The following is an 18,064-nucleotide window of genomic DNA, read 5'->3' as shown; positions in this document are numbered from 1 at the left end:
GTGGGGCGTTCTTTCTGGTGGTAGTTGTGGTGGTGCTGAATGGGGGCCAGGGGTGAGTGCGTGCCGGTCCCCATCTTCATACAATGGTCCTGGCCATTGGCCTCTGATGTTGAAGGCCGTGTGTGCAGAGACTCCTTCATTCTAAGCTCAGGCCTCTCTAGGTCCCCACCCCAGGACACACATACACTACCAGGTCTCTTACACACCTCAAGGAAGGCCCCACGGAGCCAGGAGCGCTGCCTCAGACTCTACCTGCTTCTGCCACCGCCTCCAGGTCAGTGCTCGAGCACACGTTCGGAGAAGCCAGTGCAGGACTTGCAGACGCCAAGAACCAGACCGCCCAGGGAAATGGCATGGATTGGTCAGAACAAGCATGTGGGTTCAACAGGAGACAACACTTCCCTCATACCACAATGGTTCCATGGTATCAGAATAAGCTGAGTCATGTCTGGCTTTTAGACTAAATTGTGGAGTCTTGAGGACTAAATCCAACTCTTTTTCATCTTTCTACCCCCAGATTCCTGGAGCATAACAGACTCTTCTTTTGTTGTTGTTGTTGTTGTTGTTTTGTTTTTCCTTAAGAACTGCTTGATACCAAAGTAACAAGGATGATTTGCCTCATAGGCTGGGTGGGATAAAGACGAAACAGGCAGCACACAAGGCCACTCACTACCTGGCTCTATCTTCTTGCATCTGACATTTTAACTACTGCAGAGCTGCACTTCTGTTTTCTCACACGATCTGACAAGTGTTCCACAATTACTGCTTTTCTGATTCACATAAATCTCCAAATTATAAGTGTGCTTACAACTCCAATTATAGTTACACACGTATTAAGCTCCTAAAGACCAGGTACCATACTAAATATTCCACCTAACCCACAATGCCTAACACAGTGGTATACACAGAGCGGGTTTCTCAATAGTTTATTGCAAAGTGAAGGGATATACTTTTAAAAAGTTGAGATATTCTCCACTAGGATAAAGTATAAAAATCAAATGCATACAACACTATATTTTGCATAAAATTTCTGTGCCTTCTCTGGAAACTATTTTTGAACCGTAAGTTCAAACTCCCTGAACAAAACAAATGTAAAGTGGTGCTGTTGAGATGCAAGGCACCCAACAATAGGAAAGGCTTTTATGCCACTAAAATTATTATTTTTATTTTTTACTTATTTATTTTTAACAAATTCTACTTTTTTAAATTTTTATATTTTTAAAGATTTTATTTATTCACTCATGAGAGACACAGAGAGGGAGGCACAGACACAGGCATAGGGAGAAACAGGCTCCATGCGGGGAGCCTGACAAGGAACTCAATACCAGGACCCGGGGATCATGACCTGAGCCAAAGGCAGATGCTCAACCACTGAGCCACCCAGGTGTCCCTAAAATTATTATTTTTAAAGGAAATTACTATTTAATGGCAAAATGGAGATGATGAGATTCAGAAGGTAACCTCAGCTCCAGATGATGAAGCAAGAGATGATGATAATAGGTGGGCAGATGCAACAGGGGAGAAAGAGGGAGACAACAAGCCGAAAAACAAAAAAGCAGAGAAAATAATGCTGTAAAGAGGAAATGAATACTATTTACAGATAAAGTCCGATTTCACAGCATGCTGGTTGGGTCCCTTCTTTTGAGAAATGAAGATATATGGCTCGACCATTGTCAGTAAGCATCTACCGATGACTTACCACGTTCAAGGCATTGCACTAGACCCTGAAGGTAAGATGAAATATAAGACTGTATCAAAGAACTTAGGGAGGCAAAAAGACTGGACATAAACATCAATGGGTAAACCACTACAAAAAGTAAGTTTTAGTGCCTGGCTCCCAACTCTCATCACACACCAAAAGATCAATTCTGGGTAGGCTGTAGCTCAAAATATAAAAGGTAAACAGTACAGCTTCTAGAAAACAAAGATTATCTTTTTGACATTGGGGCAGGAAACAAATTCTTAGCCATGACACAGAAAGAGCTAGTCAAAAAGGAAAAATTGTTAACATGCACTAATTAAAATCAAGAACTGCTCTTTAAGAGGACATCAAAATAAGAGAGTAAAAGAAGATTTTTGCAACACATGTAACCAATAGAGTGCCAGTATTCCCACAAACACTTCAAAACCCATACAAATCAGGGAGAAAAAAAGACACACAGATTCTAATTTTAAAATCTGGCAGAGGTGCCTGGGTGGCTTAGTCAGTTAAGCGTCCAACTCTTGATTTCAGCTCAAGTCCTCATCTCAGGTTCCTGGGATCAAGCCCAGTGTGGGGCTCCAAGCTGGGCAAGGAGTCAGCTTGAGATGCTCTTTCTCTGCCTCTGCCCCTCCCCTGCTCATGCATGCAAATAAATAAATCTTCCCCACCCCCCCAAAAAATATGTGTGTGTGTGTGTGTGTGTATATACATGTATATATATACACGCACACACATATGTATATGTGCATACATACACACACATACATATACATACATACATACTGGCAAAACCCAAGGGGTTCATCAATAAGTAAATGGATAAACAAAATATACCAATATAACAATGAAATATCAGTCTGCCATAAAAAGGAATGAATCCCTGATACACGCTATCTCGTAGATGATCACAAAAGGACAAATGCTGTATGATCCCACCTATGTGAGGTACCTAAAATAGGCAAATGCATAGAAATATAAATGGACCAGAGGTTACCAGGGGCTGAGGGAAGAGGAAAATGGGGAGTTATTGCTTACTGTTTATAGTTTGTTTGAAATGATGAAAAAGTTTTAGAAATTATTGATGATCATTGCACAACACTGTGAATATGCTTAATGCTGCTGATTTGTACACTTAAAATTGGTTAAAATAATTAATTTCATGTTCTGTTTTACCATGATTCTTAACAATTAATGACACACCAAAAGCACTGAATTGTAAAATTCATAATGTAATATATCAAAAACCACTGAATTGTATACTTTAAGTGGCATATGAATTTTATCTTAATAAAGCTGTTAAAAAAAAATGGCAAGACTTGAGAAGACAACTCATGTAGGAAGATATCTAAAGTGGCCAGTAAAAGGGGAAATGGTGAGCAACCTTGTTAATAATCCGGGAACCGCAAAATGCTTACACACATACACAATCATCCATCGTAATGGCTAAATTAAATCGATCACAAGGATTCAGAGAAAACAACTCACAGACACTGCTAGTAGGCATGAAGACCAACACAACTACTTTGAGCAAAAATGGCAGTACCTACTAAAGCTGAATATACACAGTTTGTTTCTTAGGTGTAACACCTAACAGAAATGCACTCTGATTTGCTCAGAACACATGGCCAAGAATGTTCACCACAGCATTATTTATTATAGGCCAAAACTGGAGAAAACCTACAGTATATCAGCAGTAGGATGGGTAGGTCAGTATCATGGTATATTTACACGACAAATGCTATACTATAATGAAGGTAAAGAAACCACAGCCATACATAATGTGCATAAATCACATAAACAATGTTGGATTTTAAAAGCCAGAAACAAGAGTACATTAATGAATATGGATGATTCTATTTACATAAATTTCAAAAACATGCAAACTCGTTTCCAGTGTTAGAAATAAAAAACTGGCTACCTTTAGGGATTGAGAGGGGTACTGGGAGTCCACAGGGTGTGTGCAATGCTGTCTTTGGCTACACAAGTTCGCTCACTCAAATTCATTAAGTAATACTCTCAAGATTTTTATACTATTTTGTGTATATATTACACTTTTTTAAAAAATTTAGTTCCTGCCACTATTGCCTATTCTAATAAATACAGCAACTTTGAAATGCAGCATAATCAAAAAACCCTGACTCAATATAAGTCCATGCTCTTCAGTAGAATGAACAAAGTATGAATTAGAGAAAGGCAGCAGGAGCATGTTAGAAGATAGAAGCTACCATAAACTCAGCACATGTAAAGGAAAAGGGTGAGAAACTATTAACCATTTCAAAACTGGAGCACAAATGAAATGCGAATTCAATCCACCACATAAAAGAATCTTTTTTTCTTCATTCTTTGAAAGCGAGAAATGTCTATGCTCTCGCATAAAACAAAAAAAAAAAAAAAAAAACACTTTAATATTTACAGGCATATCTCAATTATCTCAATTTCACATACAGAATTTCAATTCTTTCCTGTGAAATGAGAGAAACAGATTGTCCATTACCTAATACACGATCAAAGGCGCGGAGAGCAAAGATTTCACATTCATCCACTCACTGGACAAAGCAGGCACCTGCCATGTGCACAGCAGAGTGCTCATCCTCTGGAGTGTGCAAGAAAGTGTAAGAGCACGAGGCACCGCAGTTTGGAGGCGCTACCACAGGAGCAGTGTGAACTGCCCCGGCCTAGGGGACTGAGAGGAAGCCAGGCCCTACACAGGGCTCAGGGCAGAACGCAAGGCGGTCCGTCTCGGAGCAAACAGGCTGGGCTGGGCCTGCAAGGGCAGGAGTATGGATATCGAGAGAAGGACGTGACGTGTTTCAGATCAACCAGCAGAGGAGGGAAATGTGAGCAACAGAGCTGAAGAGGAAGACGGGACCAGAACGGCAGAGGGTGCTGGGCACGTGCTGGGAAGAGCAGAATGCCACGGAGGGCACCGCTGATGTTTTATGAAAAGTTCGGAATTTATCTTTCAAGGTTTTTGAGCTCGTGTTTTGTTGTTGAAGAAAGAGAGGGACATACTTACTGAAAGCAGTGTTTGACAGAAAAGCAACCTTGCAGAAAGCAAAGGGTGGATCAAAGCAAAGAAAGGTGAAGTAAACATCAGCCAGGAAACTGTCAGGATAATGTAAACTTAAAATGATAAGGATAAAAATTACTGAAGGTGCAGAGGAAAGAAAGGAAAGTGAAGATCAGAATACCAAGAAGGGGCACCTGGGTGGCTCAGTGGTTGAGCATCTGCCTTTGGCCCAGGTTGTGATCCCGGGGTCCTGGGATCGAGTCCCTCATCGGGCTCCCTGCATGGAGCCTGCTTCTCCTTCTGCCTGTGTCTCTGCCTCTCTCTCTGTGTCTCACAGGAATAAATAAATTAAAAAAAAAAAAGGATACTAAGCAGAAATATGCTAAAGATTCAGGGGTTTTCAGAGGTGAAAAAATAAACTATTTTGCATAAGAACAGGCCCTGGGATCACGCACTCCCTCGTACAGCGTGACACCACCACAGTCCACACACTCAAAGTCTGCCCAAGAGCGGAAGCTTGTGCCAACACAAAATCAGTCTGCCTGAGATCTAAATATATACATACACACACACACAGCATCGATGCAAACTGCCAAATACGAAATTAAACAACTATGTGTGTTACCTAATTAGCCACTATATATGATGCAGAGGGGCAAGGAAAGTTTTTGTGGTTCATCTAGATACAGAAAAGCTGAATTAGTTCCCCTGCCAAGCTTGGGATAACAGTCATCAAAGGACTAGAGGAAAAGCTTCCACTACCCTTTACTTAAGTCAAAGAGAAAGCTGGCATCCACTATGTCGAGAGAATCTGAGCTGAGAATTCAGAGGAAATGCTCAAGATTGCAAATTATTTTTGTGTCCATGGTCTCCATCATCATCAGTTTATAGAATATTTGCTAGACACTGAAGGAGTAAGCAGATTTGATTTATTTTAATGCAGGCAGATGGCTCGGTCATGGAAATTGTGAAGAGATTACCGAGCGGCTTCCTCAGATCAAGGACATTATGGAATTAAAGGCTCTAAGAGACCGTGCTGGTCCAGGTCCCTGTGGCTCACAGCCTTACACGTTCTTACTAACTAGAAAGACAACTGAACCCCCTGAACTGGAAGTAACCAGGGAGGAAGGGGTAGGGGGGAGCATAATTAATCTGTCCAAAGAAGTGTAAGTGTTAAGATGGAAACCAGAGATGCAGATTGATCAAAGGGTAACTAAAACATGCTTTGCTCTGAGGACACTGAGATCATGAATTGGGAAGAATTAAAAGTCACAATTTTGGAAAATATACTCAGGAAAACGAATCATGTGTAAGTTGCTGTAAATATTTTGGGAAAAAAAATGTAATGATCTGAAAACAAACTTTACTTACCAAGATAACACAGTAGGCAGAGAGCTTATGAATCTCAGGTGTGACCAACTCTTGTCAATTTTGGAGACTACCTGGCTTTGTATAAAAATATCCTCTGTCGGGGCACCTGGGTGGCTCAGTCAGTTAAGCGCCTGCCCTCAACTCAGATCATGACCAGGGTCCTGGGATCGAGCCCCCCACACTGGGCTCCCTGCTCAACAGGAAGTCTGCTTCTCCCTCTGCTCCCGGCTTGTGCTTTTCTTTTTTCTTACTGTCACTATCTCTGTCTCTCTCTCTCTCTCTCTCTCAAATAAATAAATAAATCTGCAAATAAATAAAAATAAAAAAAAATATCTCTGTCTCTCTCAAATAAAAACATCTGCAAATAAATAAGTGAAAATAAATAAAATAGAACATACTTTAAAAAAATCTTCTTTCATAAAAATGCAAAGAAAACAGCTGGGGAACACCATTAGTGACATAAAATCTAGTTAGAATCCAGACATGCCCTAACCAAGCCCTCCAAAGCTTTCCATTTACATAGCACTATCTCCCTGCTAAAACTCCCTGGTTTTCATCTTTTTAAAACTTCACAGGCTTGGGGCGCCTGAATAGCTGAGTCAGTTCAGTTTCTGACTCTTGGATTCCGCTCAGGTCGTGATCTCAGGGTTGTGGGATCCAGATCCAGCCCTACATCGGGTTCCACACTCAGTGCAGAGTGGGCCTAAGATTCTCTCTCTTCCCTCTCCCTTTGCCCCTCCCCCACTGCTCGATCAAGCTCATTCTCTAAATAAATAAATAAATAAATCTTTTTAAAAAGAAGTCCACAGGCTTCCCACTTTTAATCAACAACAGCACTGTGAAAATATCTGAATTTGTCATATAATCTCATACAGATAAAATTTAGATACCTATGCCTGGCTGAGACAAAGAAGAGTCATTACGAGAAAAAAGCAGAGAGAGGTCATAGAAATCAAGACAAAGGACCAGAATACAGTGACTGTGGTATAAAAAAAAAAAAAAAAAAAAGATTTCTGTCATATTTATAGTCTGCTTACCACTGACCCTCCCCTGACACATACAAGATCTGTCTATGATATAAAGGATTTAAGAGAATAGGTATGTACATAGCCTGAACCAAAGTGCAAGAAATAAATTTTAAAATAAAATATAAAATAAGATTTCTATTTGAAACCAATTTTTGTAATCTTTCCGCAACAGATGAGGATGATTTTAATTCCTAGAATTAAAGAAAGTTACATTATATTTATGGGGGAGAAGGAGAGGAAAATCGAGTAACTATTATAGGGCAAGTCTCGTGAATATGTTAAAGCCAGACATATATTCTCTCCAGTTTATTTTATTGCCAGTATTTTTAATACTTGGATGCCACATCAAAGAATCATGAGATTACAGAGCTGGAAAAGAACAAGAGATTACTTTATTCAACTCCCTCATTTTGTAAATGAAAGCAGGCCTGGAGAACTGTTAGGATGTGTCCCAGGCCACACCTCCCACTGGTACTCCCCATACAGAGAACTCTGTACCTTCTGATTCAAGTTGGGGCTGATCAGTCCTTATAATCCTAGTAACTGTTACTAACCAAGCATTTTTTTTTTTTTGATGCTAGACCCATTTGAGATGTGTCATTTAATTTAGTACTTCTTAACGAAGGCCATCTCCACTGTATCAGATAATCAAACTCAAACTCAGACATTAAAACATTCTCAAAGTCATGGAGCAAATAAATGGTAAGTCAGGAATTTAAACCCAGTATGTCTGACTATACAAAGCCCACATAATACTGTTATCTCCCCTCAAATGTTAAATGATTACATCCAAATAATTCCACTTTGGGCAAGACAAACTGAAGAAATACCTACACAAACGTATAGATTATATATATATACAGAGATGTTCACTACAGGGGCACCCGGGTGGCTCAGTGGTTGAGCATCTGCTTTTGGCTCAGGTCACGATCCCGGGGTCCTGGGATTGAGTCTTGCATCGGGCCCCCGGACAGGGAGCCTGCTTCTAGCCCTCTGCTTATGTCTGCCTCTGTGTGTGTCTCTCATGAATAAATAAAATCTTAAAAAAAAAAAAAAAACCATGTTCACTACAATACAACATCACTAATCTCAAAAAACAAGAAACAGAGGTGACTGGATGGCTCAGGCAGTTAAGTGTCTGACTCAATTTCAGCTCAGGTCTTGATCTCAGAGTCACAAGTTCAAATCCCAAATTGGGCTCCACACTGGGCATGGTGCCTACTTAAAAAAAAAAATCAGAAACAACATAAAATGTTCAACGATGGAGAAATAGTTAAATAAACTATGGCAAATACATGCTATGCTATACTAAATGGTCATTAAAAAGAATGAGGGGTATATCCATATGACAGATGCAGAAAAATACCCATGTTAAATTGTTATGTTTTATAAATAAATTATAGGACAATATTTATGACGTTATTTTTAAAAAACAAGAGAAGTGAGTGAATTGGGTTTAGTTTAAATAAACTGAGTCAAAAATTTTTTAAATAAATTACATAGAAGAGAAAAAAATGATTTAACACATAGTGTCTGTGATAACAAATGTAAGATAGGAAACACAGGAATACCCAGAAACACAATACAGGAAAATAGATTCGAAATGCAGGAAGATGTGAGTAGGCATATTGAAAAGATATAATATCTCACAGAAAAAAAAAAAACGGATAAAAACAAGCACATCACGATAAACTGTGGTTAACCTACCGAACCATAAAGATAAAGGTTTTTGACATCCAGGTACAAAAAGTAAATCACTCTCAAGGGAGAAAAATTAAATTCAGCCTGATCTCAGACTTCACCACGGCAACAGTCATTGCCAGAAAATGGAGAGTAATTTCTAATAAATTCTAGGAAAGATATTTTGACTCAATAATATATGTATACAAACTCTCCTTCAATTTGAGTAGAAAAAGGCAGTGAAAACATGAACTAATTCAGAAGACAAAGTAAGCACTGAAACGATTCCAAATGATGGAAATCTACCTAGATTTATCAAGAAATAAATCATAATCATCAAATATTAAAGTGGACACATCTGGGTGGTGTGGTTTAGAATGTTGTGTTGAAATACTCTTTTCTCCTGCTTTGTACTGTTTAACTTAAAATGAACGTGGATCTTTTAAATAAAAAACCTGAAGCCTGTACTTTTCAAAGCACAAATAATTATGATTTCATTTAGGTAAGTTAGAACAGTCAAAATTAATGTATGCTTACAGAAACAAATCGACATTTGACTAGACCCAAGAGTGGAAGAGTTAACTGCAAAGGCACCTGAGGGAGCTTTTTCTTTTCGGTGATGGAAATTTCTACATTTGACTCCACTTACACAGGTGCATAAATTTATCAAAACTCTCTAATATTATACTGAAAATAAGAGCATCTTACCATAATCTAATTATACTTCAATAAAATTGACTTAAAACACAATATGAGTAATTCATGAAAAATTATCTGATAGCACGGTGGTTGTTAGTCACATAGAAAACACACACACACACACACACACACACACACACGGACACTTTCTACCTAGTAGCTATGATTACTTTCCTACTAAGTGCAATCAAACAATTGAATTTTGAACCTAGATTTTAGGTAAAGAGGGCAAACAAAAGCTCAAAAAAATGCAAATAAATGACTGATCCTCTATGAGATCCACAGAAATCCTCATAAAAGAAAAAAAAAAGTACACGTACATGCAGACTTTGTTTGTCATTAGAAAAAGGTCTGGAACAGTGCACAGCAAAACCAGAGAATTTCGTGGGTGGAGGTAGGGTATGAGTCAGTTCTTAAGCACTTCTGCATTGTTCGAATTTTTATGCCTACAATGTTACTTCTGTAATTAAAAACATATAAAATACAAAAATAATCTTCAATGAGTTTATTATGTTTAAACAATCAATGCATACTCCATTTAATATCATCTTACATAGTATATAATAATTTTGGCCATTTGTCTCAAAAAAAAATTCTCAAAAAAAAAAAAATCTAACATTCCCTTATAGTATACCACCTTTTTGTACAGTCCATGGACCCAACAGGGTCTCCAAGATCCTTCCAGAAAATCCCTGAGGTAAAGACCATTTTCTTAATAATGGCGAACTGTCATCTGTCTTTTGCCTGTGCTGACATTTGTGCTGATGGTACAGACACAGTGGTGAGCGAACCGCCAGTGCCCCACCATTGTCCGGATAGTGGCACCGAACTGTCCTCATAGGCACTGCACTGGGCCTTCACCATCATGTGCTCACAGTGAAAAAAGAAAATCCAGTTTCACTAAAGAATGCCTTTGATGAAGCAATAACAGTAATTTTATTAAATCTTGACCTTTTATAATATCTTGTGTGACAAAATGGGCAATATGAAACATATTTCACTTATGCAGCAGACCAAAGAAAATGGTTGTCCCAAGGAAAAGCCCTGATACAAATCCTTGAGCACAACGCTGAACAAGATAGTTGCTTTTGGGGGGGGATCAGCATTTTCACTTGAAAGAACAACTTACAGACCACAATTATTCAGACTGAGGTATGTGGCAGACATTTTCTCAACACTGAACAAAATACGACTATCACTTCACTGATAAGATCAATGGTGATATTAACAAATGTGATTTGTTTATATTATTCAATCTAATGTATGTCAACATTTGTAAAATCTGTATTGAGGAATCAGTATCTTCCAAATTATCAATGTATAGTGTACTAAAAAATCATACAGGAATAAAAGATCCGCTCAAATCACGTGATAAACCAATGGATTTTAAAATAAGAGAGCAAGAAATGTTTATTGCTATGTTTTCTAATTTCGCACAGTAGCCACTCCTTAAGAAACTATTACTTCTTGAGTTTTGGTAAATATCCAAGAATAGCTGAAATTATTTGAAAATGCTATGAAAATACCCCTAACTACATGGCTGTGTAAAGCCAGACAGTCTTCACATATTTTAACCAAACACATCATAAGAAATTGAATGCAGAAGCGGATAGGGGAATCCAGCTGTCTTCTAATGAGTCAGACATTAAAGAGATTTCCAAAATGTGGAATAATGCCACTCTTCTTGCTAATATTTTTTGGTTTGGGCAAAAATTCTTACTTGTCATGAAAATGTATCATTTATGTCAATACACAATGGATTTATTGTTATTAAATTGATTAATAAATACTTTTAAATGTTCTTACTTTTAATTTCTAATACAGTACATATTAATAGATATAATCCACATAAACAAAAGCTCCTTGTGGTCCTCAATAATCTTTAAGGCCCAGTAATCCCAAAGCCAAAAGTTTGAGAATCCTTGCACTGCTAACACATTCTTCACATGTTCTGCATACTGTCATAAGTCTTGGCTCACAAGTGCTGGCGCAGATTTACAAGTGTAAAATCTGTATTTACACACGGGCAACATGCATTAAGTGAAATGTACTACAAGGTTTCTCACCCGATGAAAACCTAAAATGTAGCCTGACTGCAATGTGTTCTGCAACAAGTGACATTTACTACACTTGATCCTCACTTTTTGACCCGTATTTTGTGTTCTGGCAAATGACCCTGAACCATGGCGCTGACAAAAGTTGTATAACAGGCAATGATGGACCTGCTACAAGGAAACAAAGATGAAGTATTATAAAAAGATGTCTGATGTTCCTTAAGGCACCTTTGAGTACGCGGTTGAGGATGTAGCTATGATTAGAATACTGATGACATTTCGGGAGATGTCTACAGACTACGAGGATGGTCCATAGGGAATAAATCCTAGATGAAGAAACTCTGGGGGGAAATATGGAAGACTGCAGGAAAAGGCGAGGCAATGAGAGGAGAGGACAACTGGCAATCTCCCTTGGGAGAAGGCGATGATGCCTCCACACAGGGCTCATCTAATTAAATGCTCCTTTTTCTAAAACAAGGTCCAGTACTATCTATCTGTGATGGGGGGCGGGGTGGATGTTGAGCTTAGACTACACAGGTTGTTTTTGTTTTTAGACAGACAGAGACACGGAGAAGAGACACAGAGAAACAGGCAGAGACAGGCAGAGGGAAAAGCAAGCTCCCCTGTGGGGTGCCCGATGGGGGACTTGATCCCAAGGACCCTGCCTTGAGCTGAAGGCAGACGCTCAACCACTGAGCCACCCAGGCGTCCCTACACAGCTGTTATTTTATATCTCTGTTCTTGGGAGACTAGTTTTTTCCCTTTTTTGTTTTTGTTTTAATTTCGTTGGGAGACTAGTTTTGACATACAGGCCCTCAGGATGATGAATACAAGGCATGGAAATGGGAACCTTGATGGCTATAAGTGAACACCCAAAAGTCCAAGGTCATTCCTTACTGCATGGAGCAACATCTTCAGAAATTCCTTAGGAAAAAAATACTTCAAATATAGACAATTTCAAAGCCTTGTGATTAAAAATAAGCTAAAAATCAGTGTCGAAAGATCTGTATTATATTTTTAAATTAATTTCCAAAGTCATAGAATCTGAAAAGTCTATGAAAATAGATCTCTATCACCTCTGCTTCACAAAATACATACTTAGGTTTAAAGATACACTGAAGCTGATACAGTCGCACCAAATCCCTAAAAAAAATGCTTAACAAAAATTACTTTTCTTTAAAAGGGGGAAAAAAAACATTCTTTTCGGGTACTCCAGGCACTCAGGATTAGCAATTATATAAGTAACCACTCAGTCCATTCTCAAGTATCTACTGAGCACTTACTCTGTGCCAGGTATGATAATGTCTTTTAGAGAAAGCACACACATACATATATACATATGTGTGTACGTACACATACACACATACACACACACACACACACACCGAGTTATATCATATAGAGTTGACATCATGGAACAAGGGGAAAATACTAGCATAAACTATGTCCACATTCTCACATATCCTCAACAATGCCCAGCTTCTAGGGTGATTTTTGGGTTGGCCTACTTGACTCCATGGGTGACGTATCCTCAAACTAGGTAGAGTTAAATCATTGGAAGGAACCATGAATGGTGTTATTTACCTTAAAAGACCCTGATGCTATAGAACTATAGAACATTCTCCAAAATGGAAGAAGATGAGAATGAAAGAGGACAGAAAAGAATCAACATTAATGAGAACATGGGATTCTTCCAAAGAACTCTAAGTAGTACAAGACTTTCCTGAATTCAGGGCTTCTGGCAACTCAACTTCATTACTGGCAATGCTTTTCTAAAAGTGTGCATCTAAGACTGTCAATTTGCTAACTTTCTCTCTTTTTTTTTTTAAAGGTTTTGTTTATTTATTCATGAGAGACACACAGAGAGAGGCAGAGACACAGGCAGAAGGAGAAGCAGGCTCCCTGCAGGGAGCCCGATGTGGGACTCCAGGATCACGCCCTGGGCCAAAGGCAGATACTCAACCACTGAGCCACCCAGGCGTCCCAGTTTGTTACCTTTCTCAAGATCAAAATGCTAAATGAAGGGAAACCACTAATCAGACTTCTTCTAAAAAATCTTTTTATTGAACAGGCTTTTTTTTTCACATTGGCAAATTTGTATTTTTTAATCTTTCTTATAAACATAAAAATTTTAGTGATATTTGCTAAAATATGATCATCCTATAATACATGTGACGCAGAGTCACACCATATACCAGCTATGTGGTATCTGACAATGATCAAGATGAACTGGTACCAGGTCAATGGCCGAGTCTATCATTTGTGAAATCAGGAAACAGATTTTATTTCTTTGACTAACTTCATGTTTTTTAAAATCATCACAAAGGTAAACTGCTCTTTCTAGGTGGTAGGAAACCAGTATGGAGGGAATCAATTACCCAAACTTTAATAGAAAGAAAAAAAAAATCCTTCCACAATTTAGTAAGATCAGCTTAATAAGTAACTAAATAACTTCCCACTTTTAAGACCAAATTCAGTTCAAATCATATGGCGTTTTTTTTTCTTTTTTTTTTCTTTTTTTTTTTTCATATGGCGTTTTGAATACCACCCAAGAACTGACAACCCCTCCGAAACCAGTTAGTCTCAATTATGATTAAAGGAGGGTATCAGAGCCTCCAGATGGTCTGAGGGATGCTCTCAAAATGCAAGGGTGAGATATTTGAGTGCCAGACAGTCCTTATCAAACAAAGGAGGGGGATACTTGAAGTGAGCGGGCTACCAGAAATCCCGCAATCCTACCTCCAACTGCCTAAAATATCACTTTTGTAGGTAACTATAAATTCAGAATCCCTATTCTAAATGAACTAAGGAAGATGAGAATTTCAGTGGGAGTGCCACAATTTCCCCTCAACTCAGCTAGTATTTCCAGTCTCTTGTTCTGTAGGACTCATTGCAACTAAAGAATCTTGTGTACCAGCACATCACCTTGTTTGGCACTAAATCACATGGCTTAAGTATGAAGATCCAAATGAGACTTTTCATTATAAATGCTTCCACTATCAAAGTGTGAAAACTCATTTGAAAATGTGCAACATACTGTTACTTGGGGGAGGGGGAATGGGGATCTTTACCCATTGCATCATTACCTTAAGCCTGACACCAGTTCTTAAGCATAGCATTTTAGAAGCACTTAGTGATTTCATGTTTAAATTGCTTCCTGAATAGTCCACATTGAATATACAGTGTGTTAAGCTTAATTTCTCTAAAATTTTCATCCAGTGGCTGTCACCTTTCATGTAGGGAAAACGACAGGTTTTCTGCTAAAAAGTGAATCCTTCCAAAGCAGTTACATAATTCAAGTTAGAACTAAGGAATCAAAGTTCACAAGAAATTTTTCAGAATGCTAACATTTAGGCTCATAATTCTTTTCATTTTCATTTCATTTCATGTGATCTCTCTTTTTACAGGACTTTCTCAGATTCTGGAAAAGTAACTGCTATTTCAAGGAATTACACAAGTAGTACAAAAAACCACTTCAGATATATCTAACCAATTGGTAAAACTATATAGAAGCCAACTTTTCAGTCCAAATTCCCTTGGAAGTTACTCTACAGAAACTCAAACAAAAATAAAAACAGGAATCTCTTGACATCCACTTTCTTTCAAAAATGCAAGACTCTGTTTCTACCCTTCGTGTATCACGCCTTCGTAGTGGCCAATGCTACAACGGTTATCTACTCAGCATTCCATTTATTTTCCTCCTTCATAATGAAGCCACTTTGCTCATGTTTCCACCCCTTCTCCTCATTCTAAGTCCTAGGGATGAGCCCTAATTCATTCAAAACAACTTTGTCTTTGACTTCAAGAACTTAATGGCAGTCAGGACACAGTATACTCTGGGGACTGTTATGCTGGGCACAAGTAGGCACACACAACAGCTGCTCACCCCCCTGCGCTCCCCATCTTAAGGAGACCGTGGCCTCCTGAATAAATCCCAAATTCAGCATTCAAGGCTCTCTACTATTCTTTTACTACTTTTTTTAGCCCTTTCTCCTTTGCACACATCTCCTGCTCTAGCAGCGAGACACTTGGCCTTTCAAGAATATGCCCCAGTATTTTTCATTTCATATCCTTCACCGAAGCTGTTCCTCTGACTAGGAAAGCAGGCCCAACCACCCCCATGTCAGCCAATTCAAATCCAACCTAAAGTCCAGATTACAGAAAACTTTTCTATGAAGTCTTCCTCGCTATCACCATTAATAAGTAGCAATAATATATATATGTGTGTGTGTATTTATATATATATTCCTTATATCATGAATCATTTTGCATGCTTACAGCCTGTTTTAAAAAAGGCAGACTCCATACGGGCTGCAGACAAGCTCCTGTGCATCCCAGTCTTCCACCAGCCCCAGAGTGGGAGCTCAGTAAATATATGTTGAGCAAATGAACACAACTGTTCATTTCTGAGGGTGAAAAGTGCTTCTACAGAATAGATTATCATGAAGGCTGAATTGTCCTTGGAAGTCTCTAAAAACATCCTAGGACAGCTGAGGAATAGTTCTGCTGAAGGAAAGGAAACAAATCAGATGACCTTGTAAGGCTGCTTCTGCAAATTACATCCACTCTTTAAAGTACTAAAAAAAAAAAATTAAAAAAAAAAATAAAGTACTGCCTAATAATTCAAAAACAAACTATACACAAATGCTACTTACAAAAAGAGAGCAGCATTTATTGTAATAGATGAAGGTTAAGAATATTTTTTACCAAAACTTCAGCAGCTCTTATAGCAATATTTATAAACATTTTTCAGTTATATCCAAAGAATTGTATAAAAAGCTCTAATTATTTCACACTTGAGAGAAGTAGGACAGAGAAAAATGTCGGCCCCTTCAAAAGGGTAACCAGACAAAATTAACTTGCAAGCACGTACTCATGTTCACTTAATTATTGTCTACACGTCATCACCAAAAATATATCTACTGAACTTTAGGAAAGTTCTCTGTAATTTTGATGATTTCCTTCATTTGCATCTATGGAAAAAGTATGCAAAATTTTGTCTTTCTTTCTCCCCTACTAAATAAATTCCAACAATTTAAGTCAACTAACATGAAGTTACTTCAAGATCCCTGGTACATTATCAGTTGAAGTGAGGCCACAAAACTATGGGAAACATACTGGTATCTCCAGAAACAAACAAGGCTAACCACAATATTCCATAAATCACTGAACCTCCGGAATAAATGAAACCTCCGGAATAAATCTCATCAATTAAACGGGACAGAAAACTTGATTCCAAGGACAGCGCGCTCACAGGAGGGCACTGTGTTAGGTGAAAATCAGAGTTAAACAGGACGGCTAGTCATGGAAAAATAAAATGCAAGACAGATGAAATCGAGAGTGGAAAGTCAGTTTCCTTAAAAAACTAAGAAAACTACCCAGATGTTTAGTCTTTCTGTTCTAACGCTGCTGCACATTATGCATTTCTGTAAGCCCTTGTGAATGCTTTGGGGAAGAAGCTAGAGCACAAAAAAAAATAATAATAAATCAGTGTTTTCGGACATGGTGTAGCGCACTGTACAGTCAGTTATTCTTAAAGCAAAGATCACAGACTCAGCGAAAGCTGCATGTGCTAGTTGAAGGTCACGGTAAAGCCAGAATTCAAAGTTTTCTCCTTTATCTCAAAGCACCTCTGTTGTTGCCGGAGCCGCGGGATCACGGAAACGGTTTCGCGCCGCGCCCGGTGAGTGACCGGGGGTGACCCGGGGTGACCGGCAGAGCGCGGCGGGTCGGCAGCGGGTCGGGGATGCGGGGACCGAGCGGCGGGGGCGGCTACCTCTCCACCCGGGCCACCTGGGGCACACCTGGGGCACACCTGCGCCACCTGGGGCACACCTGGGGCACACCTGCGCCACCTGCGCCGGGCGGGGCAGCCCCGGGCCCGGCGGGCTCGGCTACTCACCGTGCAGGGAGAGGAGCAGCAGGGGCGCCAGCGGCGAGCCCGGAGGAGTCATCCCGCGGCCGCGGGGAGCGCGCCCGCCGCCCGCCCGGGCCCTCGGCGCTCCTGGGGCAGCCGCTCCGCCCGCCGCGGCCGGGACCGTGGGACGCGCGGCCGAGCCGAGTGCAGCTCCCGCGCCCCGGGGCCGCCGCGCCCGCCCCAGGCCCGCCCCAGGCCCGCCCCGCGCCCGCCCCAGGCCCGGCAGCAGCCCCGCTCCGCGCCGCCCACTCGCCGCTCGGTCTCCGGGGCAACCGCGGCTCCAGCGCGACGCCTGGCGGCCCCCCCGGAGCGGGCGCGGCGCGCAGCTGGCCCGGCCCCGCCACCTGCACCTGCGCGGCCCCGGAGCGCGGCGGGGCCCGGGGGGAGGGAGGAGACGGGGGGCGGGGGACGGGGGGCGGGGGACGGGGGGCGCCCAGCCCAGCCCCGCCCCGCCCCGCCCCGCCCCGCCCCGGGCCCGGGACTCGCCGCCACCTGCGAGCAGCAAGATTGTCCGCGGCCCGTTTCAGGTGATTTCTAGTTGTCCACTTCTTCTCTTGTGCAATCTGGCAAAATTAAGAACCGCTGAGGTTTGTTACATTTCAT

The 18,064-nt window shown here is 40.4% G+C and overlaps 1 protein-coding gene across 4 annotated transcripts in view; it reads right to left on the bottom strand.

Annotated features, from left to right (window-relative positions):
- IGSF11 (immunoglobulin superfamily member 11) overlaps positions 1 to 17,624 on the bottom strand; it is a 123,411-nt gene extending 105,787 nt beyond the window's left edge. For 2 of the 4 annotated variants that reach the window (XM_041760716.1, XM_041760725.1), the window contains exon 1: positions 17,447 to 17,624. In XM_041760716.1, coding sequence (XP_041616650.1) covers positions 17,447 to 17,498 — 52 coding nt within the window. In that variant the 5' untranslated portion in view covers positions 17,499 to 17,624. The remainder of the gene's footprint in view (positions 1 to 17,446) is intronic. The other 2 variants (XM_041760707.1, XM_041760700.1) reach the window with 2 other exon arrangements.
- Between the last annotated feature and the right edge of the window lie 440 nt (positions 17,625 to 18,064).

This window comes from Vulpes lagopus, chromosome 1 (assembly GCF_018345385.1).
Source record: "Vulpes lagopus strain Blue_001 chromosome 1, ASM1834538v1, whole genome shotgun sequence".
In the NCBI taxonomy this organism is placed as follows: Eukaryota; Metazoa; Chordata; class Mammalia; order Carnivora; family Canidae; genus Vulpes; species Vulpes lagopus.
The sequence above is the reverse complement of the archived record's forward strand: the minus strand, read 5'-3'. Positions and strand labels throughout refer to the sequence as shown.